The 25,657-nt window shown below is 37.0% G+C and overlaps 1 protein-coding gene, 1 long non-coding RNA gene, 1 other non-coding gene and 1 pseudogene across 6 annotated transcripts; 2 read left to right on the top strand and 2 right to left on the bottom strand.

The window, feature by feature from the left end:
- Nucleotides 1–4,129: 4,129 nt before the first annotated feature.
- On the top strand, nt 4,130–4,236 carry LOC125607733. The gene has a single exon (XR_007338803.1). It is a non-coding gene; the product is annotated as a small nucleolar RNA R71 (small nucleolar RNA).
- An 8,785-nt stretch (nt 4,237–13,021) lies between these two features.
- LOC106389999 lies at nt 13,022–14,825 on the bottom strand. Of its 4 annotated transcripts, XR_001278172.3 has the most exons (3): nt 14,112–14,825; nt 13,640–13,782; nt 13,022–13,506 (listed from the first exon to the last, which is right to left on the bottom strand). XR_001278172.3 is itself a non-coding variant. In XM_013830366.3 (2 exons), exons 1-2 carry the CDS (start codon nt 14,728–14,730, stop codon nt 13,766–13,768), a joined length of 636 nt encoding a protein of 211 aa, XP_013685820.1. In that variant the 5' UTR covers nt 14,731–14,825; the 3' UTR covers nt 13,022–13,765. The 4 variants fall into 4 exon arrangements, 3 of the variants coding, with proteins under 3 accessions (XP_013685820.1, XP_013685821.1, XP_013685822.1); XM_013830366.3 differs by having other exon boundaries at nt 13,022–13,782; XM_013830367.3 differs by lacking the exon at nt 13,640–13,782 and having other exon boundaries at nt 14,112–14,823.
- On the bottom strand, nt 13,022–21,652 carry LOC106384759 (annotated as a pseudogene).
- Nucleotides 21,653–22,260: 608 nt separating this feature from the next.
- Nucleotides 22,261–23,703, top strand: LOC106390000. Its single transcript, XR_001278173.3, has 6 exons — nt 22,261–22,507; nt 22,620–22,709; nt 22,823–22,901; nt 23,002–23,155; nt 23,338–23,421; nt 23,511–23,703. It is a non-coding gene; the product is annotated as an uncharacterized LOC106390000 (long non-coding RNA).
- The last annotated feature ends 1,954 nt before the right edge of the window (nt 23,704–25,657 follow it).

The raw sequence follows: 25,657 nt of genomic DNA, 5'->3' as shown, positions 1-25,657 counted from the left end.
AGCGCAGAGACCCCTCATCCGAGAGGGACGACGACGCGACCAGTGAGGACACCGACTAGTTCTCCCATTTCTATATATTTCCCTTATGCACTTGTTTTTCTATTTTTCGAACTTGTAGGATTTATATTTTAGACATATCTATGCTTTGTGTTTGAGACTGTTTACTTATTTCTTATGTTTGCAGTGTCTAACAGAGCTAACCAAACTGACAGACCATATGAGTTAGATTCCAGACATGACACATAATTTTCTGTTCTACGCCGTCGATCGATACGGAGAGGATGGTATCGATCGATACGCAGGACAGAGAGGTACGACCCTTTGCTTTAACATCTCAAACATCTAACTTTGCTTATCACCACCTTTGGACACTTTACACCGAGACGGTGTAATTTAAGTCTGGGGGAGGTAGTACTAACACCATCTTCTTGAGTTTTGTCAAAATCTTTTCAAAAATAATTTTATTGAGTCAAGAAGTGGACTATGAACTTATGATTTTTACTTGAATGTCTAGCCACTTTTTAGCACCATTCTAGATTTACTGATTGCAGATAGTACTAAAGATGCTAAAGTGGATCAACATGTCAACTATACACACTTGCCTAGCTTGTTTGAAAGAACCAAAGCTAACCTCCAACACTAACCTGACACTACTACTTTTCTTGGGGCTTGGTATACATGGGATCAGATTTTTCAAACAAGTCTGGAAGGTAAAGCCTTATGTAGATTTATTTATCACATTTTTTCTCTCTATTTTGAACCCTAGAGTAGCTATTTAGTTATCTAAAAAAAAACGAAATTTATCATTTAAATAGGACTTAGGATCTAGTTAGGTGGAATCCGAACATGACTTGGTTGCTACAACCATTAAGGCTTGCTTCATAAGGATTCCAACAAAAAGAATTCGAATGGGACTTGGAGGCGGCAATCTTCAAGGCTCGCTTCACAAAGAATTCTTGGATATAGGTCAAAAAGAAGTGAACAGAACTTGGTGGCAACCACCATTAAGTCTTGATTCATGGAAGCTTGTCCAACCTTGGTTAATGATCTTGCAATATAAGCAGACTTTGACTCAAGAGAGAAATTAGAGAGAGAGAAATTATGAACTAATTTTTGCATGCAGATCCAGATACTTGTTTGAGAATCTTTGCATCCTGTGATCGATACTCTCAAGGTAAAGCCTTCACTTTTATTTATGCTAAGAAATGAGGTTGGTCAAAGGGAATATCAGATAAGATTTCCTAAGTTGTGGCTAGATGAATTAGGATGCTAAGCTAGGATATTGCATAATGTGCTTTGTGATTAGGACCTTTTAGATGTGGATTGCAATATTGTAGAGGTGATGATTTCTATGTTTTAAATCTGTGAGTCCTTGATGTTTTCAAACCTCTTCAAGAGAGATTTTCCGTTTGTTTTGCTTGAGGAAAGCAAAAAGATAAGTCTGGGGGAGTAAATATACCATGAATTTCATCCACTTTTAGTTATGTTATATAAGTGCTTTAGGATCTATTTACTATGTTTTAGAGTCATTTCAAAGCAATTACAGGTTCAGTTGCTTGATAGAAGAAAATGATGCTTTTGGGACGCTTTGGAGTACTTTTACGTATATAGCATCGATCGACACTTGAAGAGCAATATCGATCGACAAGAGCCAATTAAAATCGATCGACAGCCGCTGAGCGCCATCGATCGATTTGTTGGATTACCCGAGGATTAATCATGAAATTAAAAGATTTCATTTCCTAAAAGTTTATTAATTGCAACTTAAGCCCTTAGCCGCCTGTGAGGCTATATGTATGAGGGCTTTGTATCATTTTAGAGACAGACGTGCCTAAAGACCTAGTTTGGAGAAGAAGCATTTTGGCTACCATTAGAAGAGCTTAAGATTGGAAAGATAGATCTGAGACTGCATAACAGAGAAGATCTTGAACTCTTTTATTTATATTACTCTTTCTTTCTGTGTTCAATATTTCATTTGAGTTTTATTCAAACCATCATGACTTTGTCTCTCATGAATATGTCTGAGTAAACCCAATTATTAGATTTAGGTTTCTCATAAAGGTTGAAAGTATGTGCTGCTAATAAGACTGTTAAAAAGGTGTTCTGATAGTTCTTTCATGTTTGTTAAGCTTAATGCTAAAATTAGGATTGATCACCCTCATTTTAGATCTTAGGATTAATTAAGATAACCAACCGTTAGCCTTAATACCTGAAATAGCCAGCGTGATCTAACTGACTAGATAACAACGAGAGTTGGTCTAGAAGGTTAGAGAACAGATTCAAACCCGCTCGCAAGGCTTGCTAGAAGAAACATCGATCGATGTAACGACAGTGGCGTCGATCGATTGTTTGAAAGGTTTATCGACCGATGTGCATTAAGTCACATCGATCGACTCTTTCTCGAGATCAATAGACGACAGTTGAGATCCGAGATCTAGTAAAGAAAATCTATCTGGTTTACCATTGTTTGAGATCAAAAACCGTCAAACCCTTTAGTCTGAACTAAGTTGAATGCTTTTCATACCGGAGAATTTGAGTAAGTCTAGCTGTTTCCCATCCTTAGAACAACTTGAACTTAAAGCGCCAAACAATTACCTTGTTTGACTCATCGTTTACTGCTTTTAAAACAAATAAATCTCTTAGTCTATCTTTATTTCTAATCCCTTAGATCTGTTGAGTAATCCTAGAGTCCTTGTGGATTCGATCCCTAAGTACTACATATGAACCTCTTATTTTGAGAGAGTAATTCACACTTTAGGGTAATTTGAGTGATATCAGAGACCATCATGATGTCGCTGTCTGCAGAGCTCTTCCCAGAGATCAGCCCTTTCACAAGAATGTGCATTGATGGAATCATCTGAATAGCATCCATGTGAAAGAACTTAACATTCAACTCATCAAGCATCTTCTTGGACTTCATCTCTTCGCAATCTTTGCATTATTTCTTAGCAGGGACTGGGTAGGGAACTTTTGGAATGTAGACGCGAGTAGGAACAGGTTGATCTTGCGTCGTGGGAGCTACTGGTTCTGCGGCTGTTGGCTGTTCCGGTTTATGATCGTCGTCGTGGACATCTTCAAGCGGAGGTTATTCTCTTTTTCTTTCTGTTTTCCTTTCTCTTGAGCAGTGAGCTTCTTGGGGACAGGATCTGATAGATGTCTTCCACTTCTCAGCTCGACTGCGTTACAGTCCTTGGGATTCTTGTCTGTTTTCCCTGGGGGTGTTCCCTGTTGCCTTTTTATTGTTTCAGCAGTTTGAGCAATCTGAACGTCCATCCGCCTTATGTGGCTTGCTACATCGTCGTATTTGGAATTCAATTCCGTGAACATGTTGTCCATTCGAGTGTTTATCTCGGTTGTAACCTGGTTCACTGTTTTTCCTTGAATTTGTTGACCTTGCAGAAGTTGTTGCATCATTCCCTTCAGCACATCTGGCGGACCGCTCGCGGTTGCAGGAGGAGCCTGTGGATTATTCTGCCGGTTCTGAAATTGATTCTGAGCCTGGCTGAGGATGAACATCTTTCCATTCTGATTCTGATCCTGATTCTGATTCTGATTCTGATTCTGATTCTGATTCTGATTCTGATTCTGATTCTGATTCTGATTCTGATTCTAATTCCGAAGGTATGGCTTCTGATATCCAGTGTTTTGGAAATGATTTCCTTGAGATCTGTCGTTGGGGTTGTCTGTATTGGTCTTGTATGAGAACAGATGCGGGTTGTTCCTCACAATAGGGTTTGGATGATAATTCTTGAACTGCCAACCCTGCCCATTGACGTAACTGACCTCTTGCTGATCCTCTTCGGATGTCTCGGTTTCTGCTGCAGCATCTGTAGTATCTGGTTCCAGATTGGTTTCTTCCATGACATAGATCTGATTCTGATTTTTCTTGAGCAGCAGATCGACCTTAGCGGTGAGCTCATCAATCTTCCTAGTGTCCATGTCGTTCACGTTCTTGGAACTGTCAGTCTCCTCGTTTTTGTTGGACGAACTAGCTGCCATGTTCTCTATTAGCACGTGAGCTCCTTCTGTGGTTTGAGTCATTAAATCTCCATTCCTCGCTGCGTTTAGAGCATTGCGGAACTCCCATTCCACACCATCGTAGAAGATTTCTAGAACATGGTCATCGTCGAACCCGTGATGAGGACACTCTCTGAGGGTATCATTGAATCGTTCCCATGATTCATTGAAAGGTTCATTAGTGAGTTGTTTGAAGGAGGAGATCTTGTTCCTTAAGGTAGTTGTTTTGGCTTTCGTGTAGAAGTGGCCCAAGAAAGCTGCTCTAACCTATTCCCAAGAAGTTAGGAAACTTGTAGGTAATGACTTAAGCCATCGTGAAGCTTTGTACGCTAGAGAGAATGGGAACATCATGCATTTGATGTAGTCGGGTGGGACGTCGTTTGCACGTGTGAAACTGCATATCTCTTCAAAAGCTTCGATGTGTTCGATTGGTATCTAAGCTTACAGTCCATGGAACATCTTTCTATGGCATGCCGGGTTTTATCTCAATGTCTGCCCTTTGACATGGTGGTGGAGCGATAGCAGAGCGCGTAGCAGGGATGTTATGCGGTAGGTTTCTCTCACCAATTAGGACAGGTGCTTCCCGCTGCGTAGCCAGTTGCTGTGCTGCCATTGTTTGCTGCAACTCTTGCATCTGTTGCATCTACTCCTGCATCTGTTGCATAGAAGCAGCCATTTGTTCTGGAGTGCCGAAGTCAGCCATTGTTGCAGTAATTAATTTTTTTTGACGGTTGGTTCTTTCTAAGCTTGCGAGTTCCGGATTTGTAAGCGAGATTAAGTCCCCTTGTGTATTGCTCCGAGTATGTCTACTAGTCATGCAGTTTGGGCCATTCGCTGCAAAAGAGGGTTAAACAAGTTAGAGGTTTTAGACTAAATAAATAACCAAAAAATAAAGGTAAAAAGCTGGTCCCCGTCGTAACGGCGCCAAAACTTTATACACTAAAATTGGATCTTTGTCTACTGTCAAGTTAACAATGTAGTTGTAATATCTTTAGATTCAATTCCAGAGGACAAGTTCACACTTTATCTTTATGGGATCAAAATTTAGCTAAAACAAAGTGGGAGTTTTTAAAGAAGTAAATATCGTAAAGAATAGTTAACAAGATTAGGTTGTTTTGGATTGATTTAAAGGCGCTAGTCTAGGGTTTCTTCTTCAGGTATGGAGTCACAAACCAAGAAATGATTCAAGTTCAGTTTATAGCAAGTCTAAACTTGGATCACTCAGGTTGAATCAACCCACTCTCGTGGTGTTGATTCCTTTGCAAGTCGGTCTTGAGGCCTAAACTCTCGTTTGGATCACGACACAATGGCAAGCTTTAGAGATCAAGTCTGATATGTTCACAATACACCCTAATATCTACTCTCGCTGACTAGGGATGCAAAGCTCATTCAAATCATATCAGGTTATCAATTAACGGCTAGCTAAATCGATTAACCCTAATTCATGCACTAAGTGACCGGTTCAATGCAAGCAATAAGAACATATATGAATGTAGACAATCTCAAGATGACTTATTTATGCTTTAGTTCACGAATCCAAAATCCCAGAACCCTAAACCAACGCGGTGACTACTTAGACATGACACAAGAACAGAGAAGCATGATTTCTGAATAATACTGCATATAATAGATAATAGAAATCAGAGGGCTGAGAATAATCTTCTCTAGGAGATAGATGAGGCCGTCTCCCTTACAAGTAGCAATCGCTAAAATCAAAGCTCTCTCAGGTCTTATCTTGCGTAAAACTAAGGTAAGGTCTAAAATAATAAATAGGAGACTATATATATAGGAGCCACCGGCGGATATATGAAAGAAATAGAAAATCTAGGGCAAATTTTGAAATATTTGGAAACTTCCTTTTTTTATCTCTATTGCTGGAACATGCACTCAGGATGCTCCGGTTGACTGTTATGCGCGAAAGCCTCCAATTCATACTTTTTTCTCTTCTTTTCCTCTAGCTAGTCCATTTCCCATCCAATGCAACTCTAGACCTGTTATGACTCGAAAGGAACTAAAAAGACTTGATAAAACCTTGAAAACTATTAGTAAGACATACATATAATACGCCAAAAACACAATATATCAGTAAACGTTTTACTCAACTATCACATTTAAAACTAAACATATAAACTACACTTACTGAAAAAACTCCAGACCCTCCACATCTTAAGGGCCACAATCACCTGTCCACGACCTCTCATGTTTTCAAGACCATCCCGGAAGACATAAGCATGATCGCCAGTTGCCACACACTTTATCCGACTCTCACTATCATGAATAAAACAAGGTGTGTCAATTACACTAATATATAAATTTTGCTTTAATCATATGTTACTTTCTACTTACATGTTATCCCCTATGTAAAACACCATCTTTGGGATTGCAGGGTCATCCAAATGGGATTCCGTGTTGAAGAACACTCCCATTATATCTATCAGACAAGTGTTTTCGCTTCTGTTACTTACATCTAAATATCTGAAATATATTTTAATTTTGGTAGTTAGCATTCATACCTATGGGATAGTTTCGGTCCCTGTGGTTCATGTGAGGGATTTCATGGATGTTCTTGAAGTCCATGTAAAGCCGATTGTTCAGATGATCGATGATGTGGACTTGCGTATGGCGCGTAGCATTTAGTGTGAACCGAGAGTTTGTTGCCTTGAAACCTGGATATGCACGGTGAACATCTACCCGAAAGATTTCCACCTATTTTCTCTCTTACTTCTCTAGGCCTCTAAACATATCTTCATATTCTCCATAGATGGTCATCTCAATCTTGGTTCCCTTCATAGATATAGTTCAAGGATCAAGTTTTTATTTTTCATTGTTGCATGATATTAGAAACTTGAGAGACGATGATTTAACACTTACATCTTCATATGCTAGGATATAAGTCCAGTGTGGTCCGCTGCCGGTAACATAGGAATAGAAAGGGTAGATCCGGTGTATTTTGACTCTGAAATGCCAAGAAGTGATCTCCTTGTTATAAGAAACTTCAGAAAGCCTATTGTAGTGTGTCATATTGTTTGTTGAGAGATGAGAATATTTTTTGGTGAATTTTGCACAGAAATGTTCTATCCGTATTGAAGGAGTCGTTTTAACTTTTGCGGTGGAGTTTAAATGCAAATGTAATGATGATTGTAGACGGTTTAATGTTGTGGCGGTTTAAATGCAAGTGTAATGATGAACTCGTGTCACGTCAAATGAAAATTGTAGAATATTATCTTCGATACTCCTTGTTGTTTCATATATTTAGACTATCTAAATGGTTAAAAAAAAATTTCGTTTCATATATTTAGACAACGTAAATTTTTAATTTCAGTTACTTATACAAAGTTATATATTTCTATCAATTAAAGTTATACACAGTTTCAAATCCAAGGCATACGACTGTTGCCGTGAAAATCGTGCAAATTTGTATAGGGATAATAAATCAATGCCATCTATATCTGGAGCTGTCTATCAAATCGGGCCACTCTTAAATGGAAGAGTTACAACTTGTATAGTTGGGGTAATAAATCATTAAATAACAAAAATAATAATTACTTAATATTACCATTTTCATTAAAATTACTACAAATGCAAGTGTAATGATGAACTCACGTCAAATGAAGAGTGTAGAATATTATCTCCGAAACTGCTTGTTCCTATCATTTCTTGCAAAAATATAACAATATAATATGTAGATTTCTTAGACTTTTACATAGTTTCTTATATTTAAACTATCTAAAGCGTTACATTTTTTCTTAGTTTCCTGATTTTATACAATCTAAATCAGTTATTTCACTTACTTATACAAAGTTATATATTTTTATCAATTAAAATTATACAAAGTTTCAATTCCAAGGCATGCGAGTGTTGCAGTGAGAAGTCGTGTCTTCTTAACTCGTGTCTTCTCGAGGCGTCTACTGTTTGTAACTGGGTCAGAGGATAATTATCACCTTCTCCAATTAAATATAGTGAATATCTCTCTATTTACTTGTTCAATTACCCTTACTTGAGAAAACAAATATCTCTCCATTTACTAGAGAAAACAAATATCTCTCCCTGGCGAACTTCAACTTGGCTTCTCTCCCTCCTTCCATGCTTCACAATATTCTCTCCAAGGTAGCAACAATGAGTATCCGGGACTTTGGTAGTGCAAGAGTTTCTTTCTCTGGGTTTAACGCAGTTAGCAGAGAAGATCACTTTTACAAATTTGCCGATCTCATTTTCTTGAATGACTAGACAGATGAGGTCAATGCTGTTAGAACATTCAAGCTTAGGTGCTACCAACTGGGTAATCCAGAGGCCATATACTTGCGAGGTATGTATGAATACTTCATCCTCAATTTACTTGATGAAGGAAGGGAAAAATTCATCTTGCTGGTGATAGAGGATGCATGTTGGCCAAATATGTTGATGATATGATGAACTTGGCTTTTAGCGTTGATCATAGAGGATTGGTTCACAACTATCCTGCTGTTACTCGTGAATATGTTGATCTGATGTATCACATGATCACTAGTTGGGCACTCTCTGGCTATTAGGGTTACAATAAACCTGAGATGTTTATGTCTCTATTGGGAAGAAAAGATCGCAACGTCTCATATGATTGCTGGTGCTCTGCAATAATAGATCCAATGTTTGTAGTCTCCATAGATGGATCAAGAACACGATGAAAATGCGATTGTTGTTTCTGGCAATGTGCAGTGTGGGACTTCTACAATGAAATTCATTTGACTGCTCGTGACTGGCCAATTGAAGATTAGTTATGTTTTTATGAGAAATGTATTTTTTTTTGTCATCAACAATACAGACTCATACTGACTCTGTAAACCAAACCGGGTGATCTGCATCCATGTGAACGACAATAGACGGTTGCTTTCTAGCACTGCGTGCTAGACTATCCGCCTTTGAATTTTGCGTTCGTGGTACATAGATAATCTCTGATCGGGTGAAGCTCTCTTTCAGGATCTTGATATCTTCCAAATAATTTGCAAAAGCTGGCCATTCTTCTGGTTCCGAAACCATCTTCACCAATTGAGAACAATCCGTTGCAAACGTAACCTGAAATTGATGTAAATTCTTCATACATTCCATTGCCCAGAGCAACGCTTCCATCTCCGCATGAAGAGGCGAGAGAATAGCCCTAACATTCCTCGCCCCTAATAATCCATCAAAACCTTCCAAAGTACTGAGCCAACCTTGTCCTGAAAAACTAACCCCCTCTTTCCACGAGCCATCTGTAAAACACCATCTTCCTGGGATCGACGGCAATATCACATCTATTGTTTGTGGTGTCGTCCTCTGGTCATTCACTACTTGTGCCTCAGCCCACAGTGTTGATTCTGTTTCAGCCAATTTAAGCGTATCCATAGGATTCTTATCCAAATTACTGAAAACTTTATTATTCCTAGCTTTCCAAATGTACCATAGTATCCATGCAAACTGATGATCATCCATCTGCGGAAAAACTCTCCAGAATAGATGATCCATATTTGTGAAGAGGGAGCTACTTGGAAAAATAGCTGGATTTGATGGTAACTTCGAAAGAGCCCAAACCTGAAGAGCTGGAGGACATTCAAAAAACACATGATTTATCGATTCCTCAGGAGCTCCACATCTTGCACAACAAATATCCCCTTGAATCCCCCTTGCTTGTAAATTCTTCCGCACTGCTATACATCCTTACACCAATTGCCATAAGAAGTGTTTTAACTTTGGTGGGCACCGTATTTTCCAGCTGTAAGCCTTCAAAACATCAACTGTGGGACCAATCAGTGTTGGTGGTCGTTCTCTATCTGAATAAATCCGCTCGACCTGATATCCTGATTTGACCGTATATTTCCCATTTTTTGTAAAGTGCCATCCATCTCTATCTACCCTTTGAGTCATGCTCAGTGGTATGCTTTCTATAAGTTTCGCGTCCTGAGGATCCACCAAAGTCCGAATTACCTCTAAATTCCAAGTACGCGAGGTAGAGTCAATGAGGGACTCTACAGTAAGGTCCGGATATAAATTGTGTTGATTTTTATTAGCTGGTCTCGGGCGAGTGGTTGAGAGCCAAGGATCATACCATACAGATATAGAAGACCCTGATCCCACCCTTTTGATTAGTCCTTTGCTAACCAGAGATCTAGCAGAAACAATACTCCGCCAGCCATATGATGGAGGATATGAACGAATCGGTTCCAAGGGTGAAGCATTCCTATAATACCGACCTTTGAAAACTCGAGAAAATAAACTGTTTGGTTTTTCTATCAGGCGCCATAGCTGTTTACCCAGCATCTCCGTATTGAAATCAGTGATGTCTTTAAACCCCAAACCTCCTTCATCCTTATCTGCACATACCTTGTCCCATGATTTCCAATGCATACCCCTTGTGCTTCCCCCTGGACTCCACCAGAATTGTGATACCGCACTCGTCAGTTTCTTTACAGTTGCTTTCGGTAAACGATAGCAGGACATCGTATGATTTGGTAATGCTGTAATCACTGATTTAATGATTACTTCCTTTCCTCTTTTTGTAAAAAACTTAAAAGTCCACCCATTGACTCGATTATTTAAACGATCTTGTACAAAGCTAAACACTTGGATCTTTGAGCCCCCCATATTTTCCGGTAAACTCAGGTAGGATCCCATTCCTCCAAGATTTTGAATGCCCAAAATATCCCTTAACTCTTGCCTAACAGATTCTTCAATCTTATGTCCAAATTGAATTGAAAATTTATTAAAATTTATTAACTGTCCTGAAACTGCCTCATATTCCTTTAAAATCCCGAGAATTGTTTGACACTCCTCTTTTTGAGCTTTACAAAAGAATAGGCTATCATCCGCAAAAAGCAAATGAGATATTGACGGACAAGCTCTCGCTACCTTCATCCCCGTTAATTGTTGCCCTTTCTCTGCCTTTTTTTATATTTGCAATTAGAGCCTCAGTACACAGAATAAATAAATAAGGCGATAAAGGATCTCCTTGACGTAAGCCCCTATGGGGGATAATGCAGCCACGTGGTTGTCCATTTATGAGAACCCTATATTGAACCGATGATATACATTCCATCATCAATTTAATCCAATGAAGGTCAAATCCCAATTTCTGTAATAAGGCCTTTATAAAGTCCCATTCCACTCTATCATACGCTTTACTCATATCCGTTTTGATTGCCATATACTTTCCTTTACATGATTTATTAGTCCGCAATCCATGAAACATTTCCTGAGCGATAAGAATATTATCAGAGATCAACCTTCCTGCCACAAATGCTGACTGAGTTTCGGAAATGAGCAATGGAAGATAGATTTTCAATCGCTGGCATAAAACCTTTGAAATAATTTTATACCCTACATTACAAAGACTAATAGGCCTCAATTTCGTCATCCTTGTAGGTCTCTCTGTTTTTGGAATCATACATATATTAGTAATATTTAATCTTGCATCTATCTCTCCCGAGACCAAAAAATTATTCACCATCTCCACTAAATCATTCTTAATAATATGGCATGAGTGTTGGAAGAACAGAGCTGTCATGCCATCAGGCCCTGGCGCCTTTTCTGGGTGCATCATGAATAAAGCCTCTTTAACCTCATTCTCCGTCGCTAGCCTCAACAAATGTTGATTCATCTGAGGAGTAATTCCCGGTTTAACCTCTGTAAGAAAACTATCGAATTCCGATGGGGAGGTGGTACTAAATAGATCCTCAAAATAATCAATTGCCACCTTTTCCACGCCAGTATCCTCTGTAATCCAATTCCCATCCACATCATGTAATCCAACAATTCTATTACGAACCTTTCGTTGCCTAGTTAAAGCATGATAAAATTTTGTATTAAGATCCCGAGATGAATACCACATGTTCCGACTTTTCTGATGCCAGTAATCTTCCTCGTCCTTATATGCATCTTGTAATTTCCTAGATACCTCCAGAATATCCTCTTGAGACCTAGTATTATCTGTTTGGACCGCTTCAAGAGCTTGTTGTACTTCACTTATTTTTTCCTTTCCATAAGGGGGATTATCTTTCCGCCACTTAGCAATTTCGTGACGACAATTACTAATTTTTTCCACGATATTATGTGTTCTTCCTTCAGCTCGTCTTTCGTTATAGTCTATCCAACCCATTGTAATTGATTCCATAAGATCCGTCTGTCCAATCCACCTCTTGTCAAACCTAAATTGTCCTTTCCTCCTAGTGACTTTATCCTCGAGATAAGCCACCACTGGCCGATGATCAGAAGCCACCATTCCTAGATACTCTGTAAAAGAACATGGAAATAAAGTGTGCCACTCTTCATTTGCCAAAGCGCGATCTAGCCGACATCTAACTGTCACTGCCCCTTTTCCTTTTCCTCTTCTCCCTTGCCATGACATTTTGTTCCCCCGGGCCGGGAACTCGAGTAAACCACTATTTCGTATCATATTATTAAAAGGAATAAAAGAATATGCACTCCTCATAGATCCCCCGTCTTTTTCATGATTTCCTGTAATCTCATTGAGATCACCAATAATAAACCAGGGTTCAGAACGCGCCAATCCATACCTAGTTAAACGTTCCCACACTTGCTCTCGCATCTTTTGAACTGGATCCCCATAAACAAAAGTAAGATAAATCTTTTTACCAAGAGCCTCCGCTTCAACATCAATCATTCGATTGTTAGAATATAATACCCTCCCCTGATACTCATTATTATAAAAAAGTGCTAGTCCTCCACTTCTCCCCAATGAATCTACCGTGACCAGATTATCATATCCAAAGTGAGCTTGAAATTTTTGGACAAATTCTGGTTCTTGCTTTGTTTCTGCTAAAAACAAAAAATCCGGCTTATGTTTATGCCTTATCTCGCTCAAATAGCTTATAGTCCACTTGCTGCTCATTCCTCGACAATTCCAACTTAAAACTCTCATTTAAAAAAATAATCTTTTATTTGCTCCAAAGAGCCAAAACTACGGGTGTAAAGATACCCTCTTTCTCCAATCCAAATATATTTCATTCTTTGTGACCATTCCATAAAACTCCATAAAGACTCTAGCATAAAAATATTTATATTGCTCCTTCGAGCCAGAAGATACAAGTTCAATGATACCAATAATGTCGTAACCTCAAAGGCCCACGGCCACCATACCAAAACTACATTCAAGCATTCACCAAACGTATGTAAAACAAACACACAATCTTGCACCAAGCCTACTTGCTGTTGATACTTCCCCCGATACATTGGAAATGTATATCCAGGTGTTGAAAAAACCAACCCAAACCACCAATATAAATACTGTTCTTCATCCAATGCCATGAATATAAAAATTAAGTGATTCCTTGTTTGCTCCATTCTCCCCGCGTCCCCAGTGGTTCTAAAATATTTCGGTTGCAGCCGAACAGCAAGTCTTACTATAACAAGTTTGAATGTGTTTAAAGAGACAGCATTCAAACTTCGTTGACCCCTGGATCGAGAACGCCTTGGCCTATTCCCCCCATATACACTCCACCTGATAAGGCAACTCTCATCCAGCTGAAAATCATCAACAAACCAAGTTACACTTCTTTCAATAAAAAATAATATTCCTGCCTCTCCAACCAAGATAATCAGATAAAACTAAACAAAGGAATAGGTCCCACTATGAAACCAATTCAAACCATGGAACCTGTAACGTTTAGCATCTAGAATCTCATTCAAGTATGCTCCTTGAAACCCCTCCAGCCATTGTCCACAACTCATAACCACTAGAACACTTAAGCCAATACCAAAAGTACTCGCAATCACACACTCATTACCACACAGCCCAACCTTCACAAGACAAGCATACCCACATAAGACAATATATGTAGTGAAAAACTGCGACAAGCACCAATACCAAAATCTCAAACCATGAGACCAGTAGCTCATAGCCTTCCATTTCATAATCAAAGCATAATTCATTCCTTATAATAGTGAAGTAAATAAATCCGTGAAAGCCTTAAACCCAATTAAAATGCAAATGCTCGTAGAGCTTATTGAAAAAATTAAAAACCCCAGACCGATAGCCAAACTCTGCCCTCTGAATCTCACTACTAAGAGAGCTTGATCCATAAAATAATTCTTTGCATATCCAGATTTCGGGTTTGAAGCTCCCTTACTCTCTGCTTGTTTGCTGTTGTCCCCCTTCCTAGTACCTGTCTTTGCTGGAGCACGCTTTCGAGGGGACACAAAGCCTCTTACGGGTTTGAAAAGTCTCGTACGGGTTCCTTGCTTCTTAGCCAGGTCCTCAGTCTCTGCATTCTTCTCATCCTCAGAAAGGACCTGATCTACCTCCTGATTCTGAGCATTCTTCTCACACGCAGAATAATCCCCAACAAAACCAGATCCTCCATAGTTAATACTCGTAATCTTCTTCTCGCAGAGAAATCTGATACAGCTCGATAGGATTACACTCCAGAATACACGAATCTCTGATTTCTCAATACCATATTCAAAACAGACCCCTCCACTCTTTTTGATTTGTAAAGCAACCCCTATGATTGAGAGATCAGATATAATATCTTGATTGACTTGTGAATTCATCTTGATGATGATCAAAATCGAAATCTGATCCATTTGAATCCTTTGTTTCCGTAAACTCCCTCGATCCCTTTTTCCCATTCCCTTTGCAAATTGTCGAAGCCTTAAAGTAGATCTCCGATTCATCTCCACCAGCTCCTCGTCCACAATAACCAAATCCCCATCGTCCCTTCCTGGATCCCATCGTCGCGAAACCATAGAAACCCTAAATCATCATGAGCGTCGCCTTGTCTTTCGTGGGAGCGTTTTATGAGAAATGTAATTATTGTCTATAGAAATATTTTTTTTTATAGAGAAGGAGTAGAGACATTATATTATGAAATGTATTTTACAAAACAAAGTTAAAATAGAGAAATGTAATTATTGTCTATTTTAACTATGTTTTGTAAAATACATTTCATAATATAATGTCTCTACTCCTTCTCTATAAAAAAATATTTCTATTTATTTTAAATTCAACAAATATATCGGTAAAAATACTCTATCCAAAATAGAACATATTGCCAATGTAAAAGATTTAATCAAAATTAGTTGAACTTTTCCTATGTTGTACAATTACTAAAAGTGCGACTTAGCTGAAGTTTTATTAAGTTGCACCGTTACCTAATGTTTACAGTTACAGTTTACCAAATGTTTATAGTTACACACCCTCTTACTAAAATTTCGGAAGTTATGGAAAAATAGATCTGAATTTTATAGATCGGGCATGGATGGTCCACGAGCTGCCTTTGGTTGGGTCGTAATTATGCAACTCTCTTTTGGTTTCTTGGTCTTTTACCTATTTTTTGGATTTACATAAAGTTTTATTTAAATAAATTTTCTGGCAGGAGTACTGGAGAATTTTTTTTTTCTTGGGCAGGAACACTGCAGCAATTGATTCAATAAGATAGTGTTTACAAGGTTTGAGAGAAATTATAGAGTCTCTCCTCTCTCCATGAACATGATTGATCAGCACTTTGATAAAAGATCACTCTAACCCACATCCAAGCTTATATACTAAAGACTAGCTTAAAAGACACTTAACCCATCCCATTTTATTCTGGTTTGCTGGCCCATTAGCCCATTTACATCTCTGAAATATAAGCCTTTGTATCAGTGTCAAAGCCCTATTAACCCCCTTTAAAATACCAATATGAAATGAGTGGATTTAGAGTTTAAGCTGACATATCAAACAAGGAACAAATAAAATGACTATCTACGAATAATTTGAAAGTTGAAAAGTGTTACTTATTGATAACGATTACTGATACAATTATGAAGAATATATGAAAACAAATGAATTCAAGTGCAATATGAGTAATTTTTAGGAATGCTTAATGAAGCTTGGATCCTATTTCTCTTTCGTCTGTCTTCGTTTTTAGAATGTCTTTATACATACTAGGGTTTGGCCTGTCCTACGGGCAGGTTAGCTACTGACCGGCCCCTTTCAAATTTTACTTCGAGCGGGGTATGCAAAAGTGTTAGTGTATATGTTAGGAGGTGTTTTGTCAATTGACTTAGACTTCATATGTATTTGAACGTATGAGTTTATTTGAAAGGTGAGATGGTGTGATCTGATATTTTTTGGTAATGTAAAATAGTGGCATTGGTATGAGGGTTGAGGGCATGCAGTTAAAGGCATTGTGTGAAGGACTTTTAAACTCTGTACTTTTGTGTTTTTTTGTGTGACCGTGAGCTAGTGGAGGAAGCCGGAAAATTATTTTGTTTTCCTTCAGGAGGAACTGTAGTGTATAAGTAGTGGTGGTTGGGACTTTCTTTTCTTAAAGAAAAACTTCTTCACCATATAACAGAATCAGTGTATTGTCGGTAGTGGATGGTATAAAATGATGTAGAGGTTTACAACATTGACGTCTAGCAGCCATTGTTTTACTCGGATCAACTATTGGTCTGACTCCTAGTTTCTTCCTAACTATCTCAGTTACAACTTGAGAGGTTCGTTTGTTTATAGTATTAAATACATGCTCAAGGGGGACCTAAGCTACTTCAGCTGAGGCTGAACGTATTTATCATTAACTGATTATCTTTTTTTTCTTTTCCAAAAAATCTGATTATCTATGACTATATGACTAACATAAAATATGTCTTTCAATTACTCAATTTGTCGGCCTCAATAGCAAGCATAAGCATTACTCTAGGCGACGATACTTCGACGGTTTGTAACACCTTCGGAGTCGTTGACTTCGTCAACTTATCACCTGCACATCCATCATTAGTAGGTTTTTTTGGGCCGTTATTTAAAACGTAGAACATTTTAAACGTTGATGCGTCTATAAGATTGGTGCTGTTTTCATTTCTTTCACCATGAAAGACGTTTTAATAGTTTATACATAAATAATTATAAATACGTTTTAGTTTTAGTTTTTTTTTTAAATATCTGTTTGATAATTGTGTTGCTAATTATTTGTTTTATTTTATGTCAGTATTTATGTCCACATTATTTCTTTTTAGTTCTTCTAATAGTTTGTATTGTGTTTATTTGACTAATAAAACACGTCCTTATATTTTGATGCATATGTACTTTTAAACAGCTTTTAATTGATGTATCTTGTAATTTTATTATTTTCTAATGTAGTTTTATACAACGTATGTATTTTGTAATTTTTATCTTTAAATCATGATTAAAAAGAAATATGTAGACCTTTATGTTAGTATAGCTTTTTATTTTCTTTATTCTGCTATGTTAATTTTTCTAATACTTTTTGATCATGTACGATTTGTAAATGTGGTTGCATATTATTTATTTTCTATTTTGAGTGCATTGATCCAAAGACGCAAAATTTCTTGAGATTCGGTGTTTTTTTATTAGTTCTTATTTGATAAGTTGTGAAAAAGAGAAGATCATAATGAATTATAATACATTTGTTTTTACCTTTTTTATATTTTATTATTTTTCATTAGACTAATATCGTTTTATGGGAGGTTAATGTTTTAAGTTTGGTTGGATTTGAGAATATATCCTAAATTATTATTTATGTTAAATGATTTTAAGTAAATATAGAAGAGAAACCAACCGCTAGAACCTTTATTTATCAGTATTAGTTGTTTGTTGTTTTACACAATCATCACCATTACTATTAGTCGGCTTTTTTCGTTCAGTTTAGTCTGATTAACAAATTTAAATATAAAACACAGTAAGGATTATACAGAGAAAATTTTTCTTCCTTGTCACTGCCGTCGCTACGTCATTCGAGCTTCCTCAATGTTATATTTTGTTCATACGCTTAAATTTTCATTTTCTTGATCTTGTTTGTGTTGCTTGTGCTGCTTTTGTTACAGTTTAAACTTGACCAAAATAAGACAGATGAATCAGTAAGATCCTTTTAGATGGTACGAGTGGTTTGGGGAGTATGTAACTTGATTGATCTTTTAAACCATCTATACCTTTTGTACTTATGGCGGGTCTACAACGCAATATCTCTCGATTCTACAGCCAAAATTGTCATTGTTGGCTATGGATTCAAGTATTTGTGCATCATATTGACCATTGTTGACGACCTTGTGAGTTTCAAAACTATTATAGCAAAAACTGGAGGTATACCGTTTAAAAGAATACTCCATTGTATTAAAAATATTGGCTTCAATAATAATGCAGAGAATGGAGATAAAACTCTGAGGGGAAGTTTGAGTTAGTGTAGTTTCTGTTGGCTTCTTTTTGTTCTGGAGTATGAAAATCTGTTGATATCTCTTAATAACCTTCTCTATTTCCATCATCATCTCGTATTTGCAAATGCCATGAGTTGTTTGTAGCTCCAGAGGCTGAAGAGCTAAAGCGGTACTGGATTAACAGTCTTCAATCATTTTAACAAACTGGGTGAGGCGGTGAAATTGATAGCAATGGTTGCATCTGAGAGCTCCTTTTTCTTGCTTATTTAGCTATAAGCATGGGAAAACATCAATAAAGAGAATAACATTTAAAAAAAAACATATCCTAATAAGGAACCTTGTTATCGGAAATTTCATTGTTCTTCAGCGCAATAGCTACAAAGAAAAGCTCAAACGTGAACTTTTTAGGTTATTCAACTCTATTCCACTTGAAATATTTAAGATACTTGAGAGCGCCTTCACGCCTATTAATCTATAAACATGGAAGAAAACATAGAGTGAGAATCACATTTTCATATCCTAATAATGAACCTCATCACCTGCAATTTCTTTGTTCCTGGGACGTTGCAAACCTAGTCGCAAACCCATGTGTACATCTATATATATAGAGGATACAAACAAAAAATCTCTTTGTCACAAAATAAACTAACAATATAAAAGCCTAGATAACAATGCCAAGGTATACCTTTTACAGTCTTCCATTTCGTGATTCTCAACGAAAGAAGCTTGAGTAAGAGACAAATGTGGATCCCATAACACTTCATTTTCATCATCATTGTCATAAAGAATGCTTTTTATCAGCTTTATTTTTGCTTCTGATTTCTCCTCTTATCCCGCCATTTGGAATATTACTATGTGTTATAACAAAGTTCACATCCATGTGAAGCTAGCTAGAGATTACCCATTGTTCATAAATAATTTGGCCTCTTATACCCTATTCATCAAATCAACGATCTTGCAACTGATTCATCTTGTTGGTGTAAACATGGCTATTTTTCAAGTGGAGATCACTTTCAAAAGTAACAAAGCAATAGGCAAATATTCAAGAACAAAAACGTAACTAAAAAAGAAAATATTATCTTTGTTGTTTGAGAAGTTTACAGCCTCTTGCGAGCCATTCTCTGCTACCATAAGTTTGCCACTGTGACTACTACTCGAGCCTCCACTGGTACCATATTAACGTTGCTTCATCTTTCAGAGCAGTGAGTAATTTTATCCAGTGGAATCACTGATGCAATGTTCCAAACTTTCTTTATTAGTCCTCAATGTCACCACTCCTCTTAAACCTATATATACACCAAAAATCCAAACATCTTGACTCTTCATAAAGTACCAATCTTGAGTTAATCCAAGATTCTGTTACGATATTTTTGATCAGTATAAAAGAAATAGCAACAACGATAATATTGTCAAGAAGTATTAAGCATGTCTCACATAAAATCAAATGATTGATTTTCTTTATCAAAACCAAATATCCGTCAAAACTTTAAATGCACAAAATATAGATTTTTAAGTTGCTAAACCTGTGGTTACACTGGCAGTGAGTATCCGCAAAGGTCGCCGGCGGAAGTAATCACCACATCGTTTTAGCCATCTGCTCATCCTTCCCAGAGCGCAAAGACGTGACAGTGGCTGCTGCGATAGTAGTAACAGCTCTAGCCACACCAGAGAACAGCCTGGATTCAATGATCTTGATGAAAACAAAATAGGAGACAAAATATTAAGAGAAAAATCAAATCAGAAGCAGTCTTTTAAGAATATACCGTAAAAAAGAGAGATGTATGAGCGATTAGGGGTTTGAGAGAGATTTGATGAGGAATCAGTGGAAGATGAATGGATGCTTCAGATCCGTCGGAAGAAGGTAGCGACTTTTGATTTTGGTTCAAATCCATCGAAATAATATCAATTTATAATAATCTCTAGAAAACTCTTCGTATGATCGTAAATCACATGAATCATATACGACGAAAATGAAGATGAAGAGTCCGCGATCCCTTTCATCAAAGTTGGACACTCTGGTGACGTGGCAAAAACGTAATGTCTGATAGGCTGATTTTTTTTGCCTACGTGGATAGCCTAATTGCTCACTATATTGTGCTTTTAGTATTGTGATTAGTCGACTTGGATGCATTTTTGTGGATAGACTATAGTAGATTGGAACTATCTGTTTTTGGTATTATATGCGTCCAGAAAAAAATTATCTACAAAACATTGTACACATAACACCTTTTATTTTTTCTCGTACAAAAATAACATAATATACCATACATTAATTAAATACAATTTATAATTAAAAAATAATATATAGCACGGGTGAGTGCAGAATAGAAGTCAATTCCCTCAAAGAGATAATCAATCTCAATGGTGGTTTGCACGGTGGAAGAGAGAGTCCTCTTAGCTCTCTCACAGGCCGTCCTCAACCTCCTCAAAGCTATGGGGTTACCACTAATGTCCTTCTTGCTCTTCCTCTTAAACTCTTCAATAAAATGGTTAACCATTCTGTTGTCAAAATCTTCACCACCAGGATGAGTGTCTCCAGCGGTAGCTTTGACCTCAAAGATACCTTCTTCAATGGTGAGAAGAGAGACATCGAAAGTACCACCACCAAGATCAAAGATCAAGATGTTCTTCTCTCCAACACTAGTCGCCTTCTTGTCCCATAAGCAATGGCAGCTGCAGTGGGGTCGTTGATGGTACGCATCACATTCAAACCAGCGATGACATCAGCGTCCTTAGTGGCTTGACGTTGGGAGTCGTTGAAGTAAGCAGGAAGAGTGACAACAGCATTCTTGATCGTAACACCAAGGTAAGCTTCAGCGATCTCACGCATCTTAATGAGAACCATGGAAGAGATCTTCTCGGCGGCGAACTGCTTCTCTTCTCCTTTGTAGTTGACGACGGTCATGGGTTTGACGGCAGGACCATGGATAATCTTGAAAGGCCATAGCTTCATGTCGCTTTGGACAGAAGAGTCACTGAATCTCCGACCAATCAATCTCTTTGCATCTGTCGCAACAAAACGAATTAAAAAACAGATGTAATTCACACATTCAGTTAGATGAATCCTAACACATGAATCCTAAAATTCAAAATCGATTGTGCAACTATAAAACCTAAAATTCACAACCAAGTATCGCTTGTGTTCAATTAGAACAGAGAATGAAGATGAGAATACATACCGAAGACGGTGTTGGGGTTCAGGGCGACCTGGTTCTTGGCGGCATCACAAATCAACCTCTCGGAGTCGGTGAAGGCGACAGAAGACGGCTTCGTTCTGTTCCCCTAATCATTAGCGATGATCTCAACATGGCCGTGTTGCCATACTCCGACGCAAGAGTACGTAGTTCCGAGATCGATACCGATGGCCGGACCTTCTCTTACCAGACATTATTATATCAGAGAAGCTAACAGAGAAGTAGATGAAAGAAGCTTTGGGCGGCGAAGAGCAAATTTGGTTTGAGTTTGGGTGTTGAGAGAGAGCGCGAGGTTTGTTTATATAAGCACAAGGAGGCTTCATGTTTCCAGAATGTTCGATGACGTCTTGGGGAAATAGTCTTACGAAAAATAAGTAAAAAGGAAATTGCACAAATCTGAAAAGTTGGAAAATTCCTAGTCAAATAGGGAAACGGCTTACGTTTTTTTTTCATTTACTACAAAAAATGGACAATAATTCATGATTGGTGATTTCAAAAAGATTTAAGAACATAATAAAAAAGAAGGATGCAAAACGACCTCAGATGGTTTTTTTGCCTTTCGAACAAATGTTGAGTGATTGTGGGGTATTCATGCCCACAAAATGAAATTATGGAAATTTCATACATGTACATACAAGACTCGCTTTATCAAACTTCCACGAAAAAAACGAATCTCATTCCCAATCCTTAATAGTCTGGTTTGACCTTAACTTAGTTAGAGTCACCCTAACCGGTGAGAGTCACCGTAAACGGCGTTAACACCTTAATTACGGTTAATCTAATTATATAAAAAAGAGTTTCTCTTACTCCTGGACGTGCCACGTAGGAATCCACGTAGGAAATTTGCTTCATAAGGTCGTGCCACGTGTCCACCCTTTGCTCCGCTCCGTTTCATTAAAAGGAGTAGTCTTGGGCCTTCTTTTTTGTTATCTAATTATTTCGTCGATACGGCCCAGTATGGTAGTAATGTCAATTGCGCAGACCCTAATAATGATTAGACAAAAAAAAAACCAAATCTGATCTTCTTCTTCTATGCGGCCGTGATGCGGATCTTCTGCAATTCTTCATTGGATCTGAAACGGTTTATTAATGGCTGTGTGGTAAATCGCATTGATCATCCCTCCACGATTCATCTTCAATGTTTTGTGAAAGGCGGTCTCTAAACAGTATAAATAGAGGTGAGTACTGCTCTGCTAGAACTCATACTCTCTTCATATCTCTCAGCTCTCTCATCTCTATCTAATTCACTCATAATCGTATTGATCCCCTGATCTATTTTCTGATTTGGAGGTCTGGCTGCTCAGATTCTAGGACCCCAGAAACGTTAGACGCGGTGGCGAGTTGATGATGGGTGTCTACATGCTCTTTGTCGATTCTCAGGTTTCCCTTTCTGAAACTCATAATAATCTTAGTTTTTAAACAAACTCTGCTTTGTTCTGACTTTTTAGGAGTTAATTTCAATACCGTTTATTAATTATGTTTTCTTTTTGTAGATGTGTTTCAGGCGACTTCCATTCCAGCCACCAATGAAAAGGAGGTAGCACTCAAGATTCAAGAGGCAGATGGTTCATGGTGCATATGATCCCTTAAAACTTAAAGATTGTACAACTAAGGTAGAGAATGGTCAGGAGAAGTTACTGATGTATAAGAAGTGTTTCTTTATGATTGGCAGGTATTGAAGTTGGGTAGTTTGCTACACGTATGCAACGTGGTTTTCTCTTGGAGGCTTGGCACGAACTGGTAAAACATATGAAAACTATTTGGTTATGCGTGAAGGTGTTGACTTCCTTCGAGAAACTAAACAACAATGGAGGTTGGGAAGAAAGGTATTTGTCTTGCTCTGAAAAGTTAATGTCTGTTCTATAATCAGTGGTCTGGGATATGCAGAGATATATAGAATTAGGAGGAAGATCAAACCTGGTCCAAACATATGTTACATATCCCATTTCTCAACATTTTCCTTAAAAAGGTATATTGTGTTTAAGTAGTATATTATTTGTTTTAACAGGGCGAGAGAGATCTACTGCCTCTTCACCGTGTTGGGAAACTGATCATCAATTCACATTTAGAAAACAGAGACTACCCTCAACAGGTGCTACACCTTGCCTTCTTTGTATCAGAGAGATGTTTTATACTTAGATTATCATAAAAACATATGCTTTTGGTGCTGGTTGTGTGCAGGAAATGACAGGAGTGTTAATGAAGAGTTGTATTCTAAACAATGTCACCTACAAGCAAAGAATTGTATTTGCAGAAACTAAGAATTTTGTACTGAGAACCCCATTCTCTTTTTTTCCTAACTATTACTGTCACACAAACAAGTAGTTACAGTTAGTCAAACAATAACAATCTACTTACTTATGCCAGTTCCAAATATTGAGGTTTATTAGAAAATAGCGTAACACGTGTTATATTTCAAATAATTATGAAAGCCAATGTATTATCCTCTCACCTCACATTAGAAACGGAGATGAAGAATGTTGCACATCAGACATATCTTTTAGAGCTTCGACATGAACTATCAACTTCAGTCATTAAAGATTTGTATGATGTAATCACCTTAGCACTTGCCTGAGCTCCAACAACACAGTTTTTGCAAGCATAACCGTATCCTGGTTATTGAAATCATAGGGTTCACAGTGAATATAACCATCACCAGATTTCTCAAAATTCATCCCTCATGGTTTCTGTTATTCTATTAGTTATAATACAAAAGATAAAATAAGAACACACCTTAAATGAATTATTGGGGGTGCATAGAGTTGTACATACACTTCCCATATCCTTTTTATTAGAAAAACATTCAGTCAATCAAAACCAGCTTTAATCATATCAATTAAAACCTGAGCCTCTTCGTTATATTCTAACAATATGATACACTATTTCAAAATTTACAGTGGACGAGAAGTACGTAACCACAAATGAATGCACTAAACCAGTTTCAAAAGTAAAACAGTATTAAATAGTCTAATTTCTGGAACTCAAAAAAGGCTTAGTGCATAATAAAATAACATCGTACATGTACTCTAATTGTAACATTGCATGACAAGCAACAAATGGGTTTTTTAAATAAATTAAAGCATCTAATCTAAGTCCATTGATCCTTTGACAAACAAGTAATCAATCAAACCACCGAACAAGGGGTACATAGTAATATTCTTTATAGAAGTTTTAGTGAATTTAACTCATGTACAATGTTCATTGTTAAAAAAAAAAACTCCTATGCAGTGTTTTAGAAAAAAAATTTTATTTGGTATGAAATATACTTTTTAAATAAGAGATAATTTAGTTTTATTTAAAACAGTGAATATTTGATATTAGCTTTACCTTTTATAATTTTAATAAACTATATTATATAAAATATATTATAAACATTAAATAACATATAAAAAAGAAAAATTCTGTAAGATAATTTTTTTCTTAAAGTTTTTGTCACAAAAATAACTCTCGGTGAAGAAAATGACCAAAACTTTTATTATTAAAGGGAAAATATACATTTATACCTTAGGATTAACTAATCTAGACTTAGTGTTAGAGTTAAGGAGTGAGATTTTGAGGATATGATTTCAAATTAAAAAAAAAAATATATAGATTAAAATTTCAAAATAAAAAGAGCTATTTTGATCATTTTCTTTATTAAATGCTATTTTGTGATAAAAAAATTAAAAAGAGATATTTAAGAGAATTGCCCTATAAAAAAAGTAATAAACAAAAACATGATATAAATAATATATATAGCAAACTGAAATATCATATAAACAACTATCGTAAACAAGCAAAATATATTTTATCACATATAATTCCTCCTCACATAAAACTTTCTAAAAAAACAAAAATCATTATCATATACATCGTTCGCAAATGCAAACTTGAAACTCAAACCACAAAATCGAAAACTTAATAACCTAGATCATAACTAAAGTATATCCCACCCGTAGGGCGGGCCGACCCTAGTAAAAAATAAACTACGCTTTTTAAGAATTGTTGATTAAAACCCTTACTCTTTCTTCTTCCTCAAGCATTCACTGTGCCGTCGTGTTCTTCTTCCTCAAGCAGATTAGGGTTTTACCAAACATGAGGTAATTGTTATTGATTGTCAAGTTTTTCAAGAAATAAGTTTGTATTTGTTGTAATCTTCTGTCACTATTCTGGATTTTTAGTGATACGGACATAACCTTTCAAGTATATTTTAATGGGAGATTTGAAACTCATGAAGGTGGTATAGTAACTTACAATGGAGGCGATTTACATATCCTTGTAGAGCAGCCACATAAGTTGTTCAATGATTCGATGAAAGAAATTCCTATCTCACTATATGGGCAAAGCTT

This window comes from Brassica napus, chromosome A3 (genome assembly GCF_020379485.1).
Source record: "Brassica napus cultivar Da-Ae chromosome A3, Da-Ae, whole genome shotgun sequence".
Classification (NCBI taxonomy): Eukaryota; Viridiplantae; Streptophyta; class Magnoliopsida; order Brassicales; family Brassicaceae; genus Brassica; species Brassica napus.
This window is presented reverse-complemented; position numbering and strand designations above follow the sequence as displayed.

What these genes read in the sequence shown, in the direction of transcription:
- LOC106389999 (XM_013830366.3), bottom strand. Translation starts at nt 14,730, where the DNA reads ATGGTTTCGCGACGATGGGATCCAGGAAGGGACGATGGGGATTTGGTT.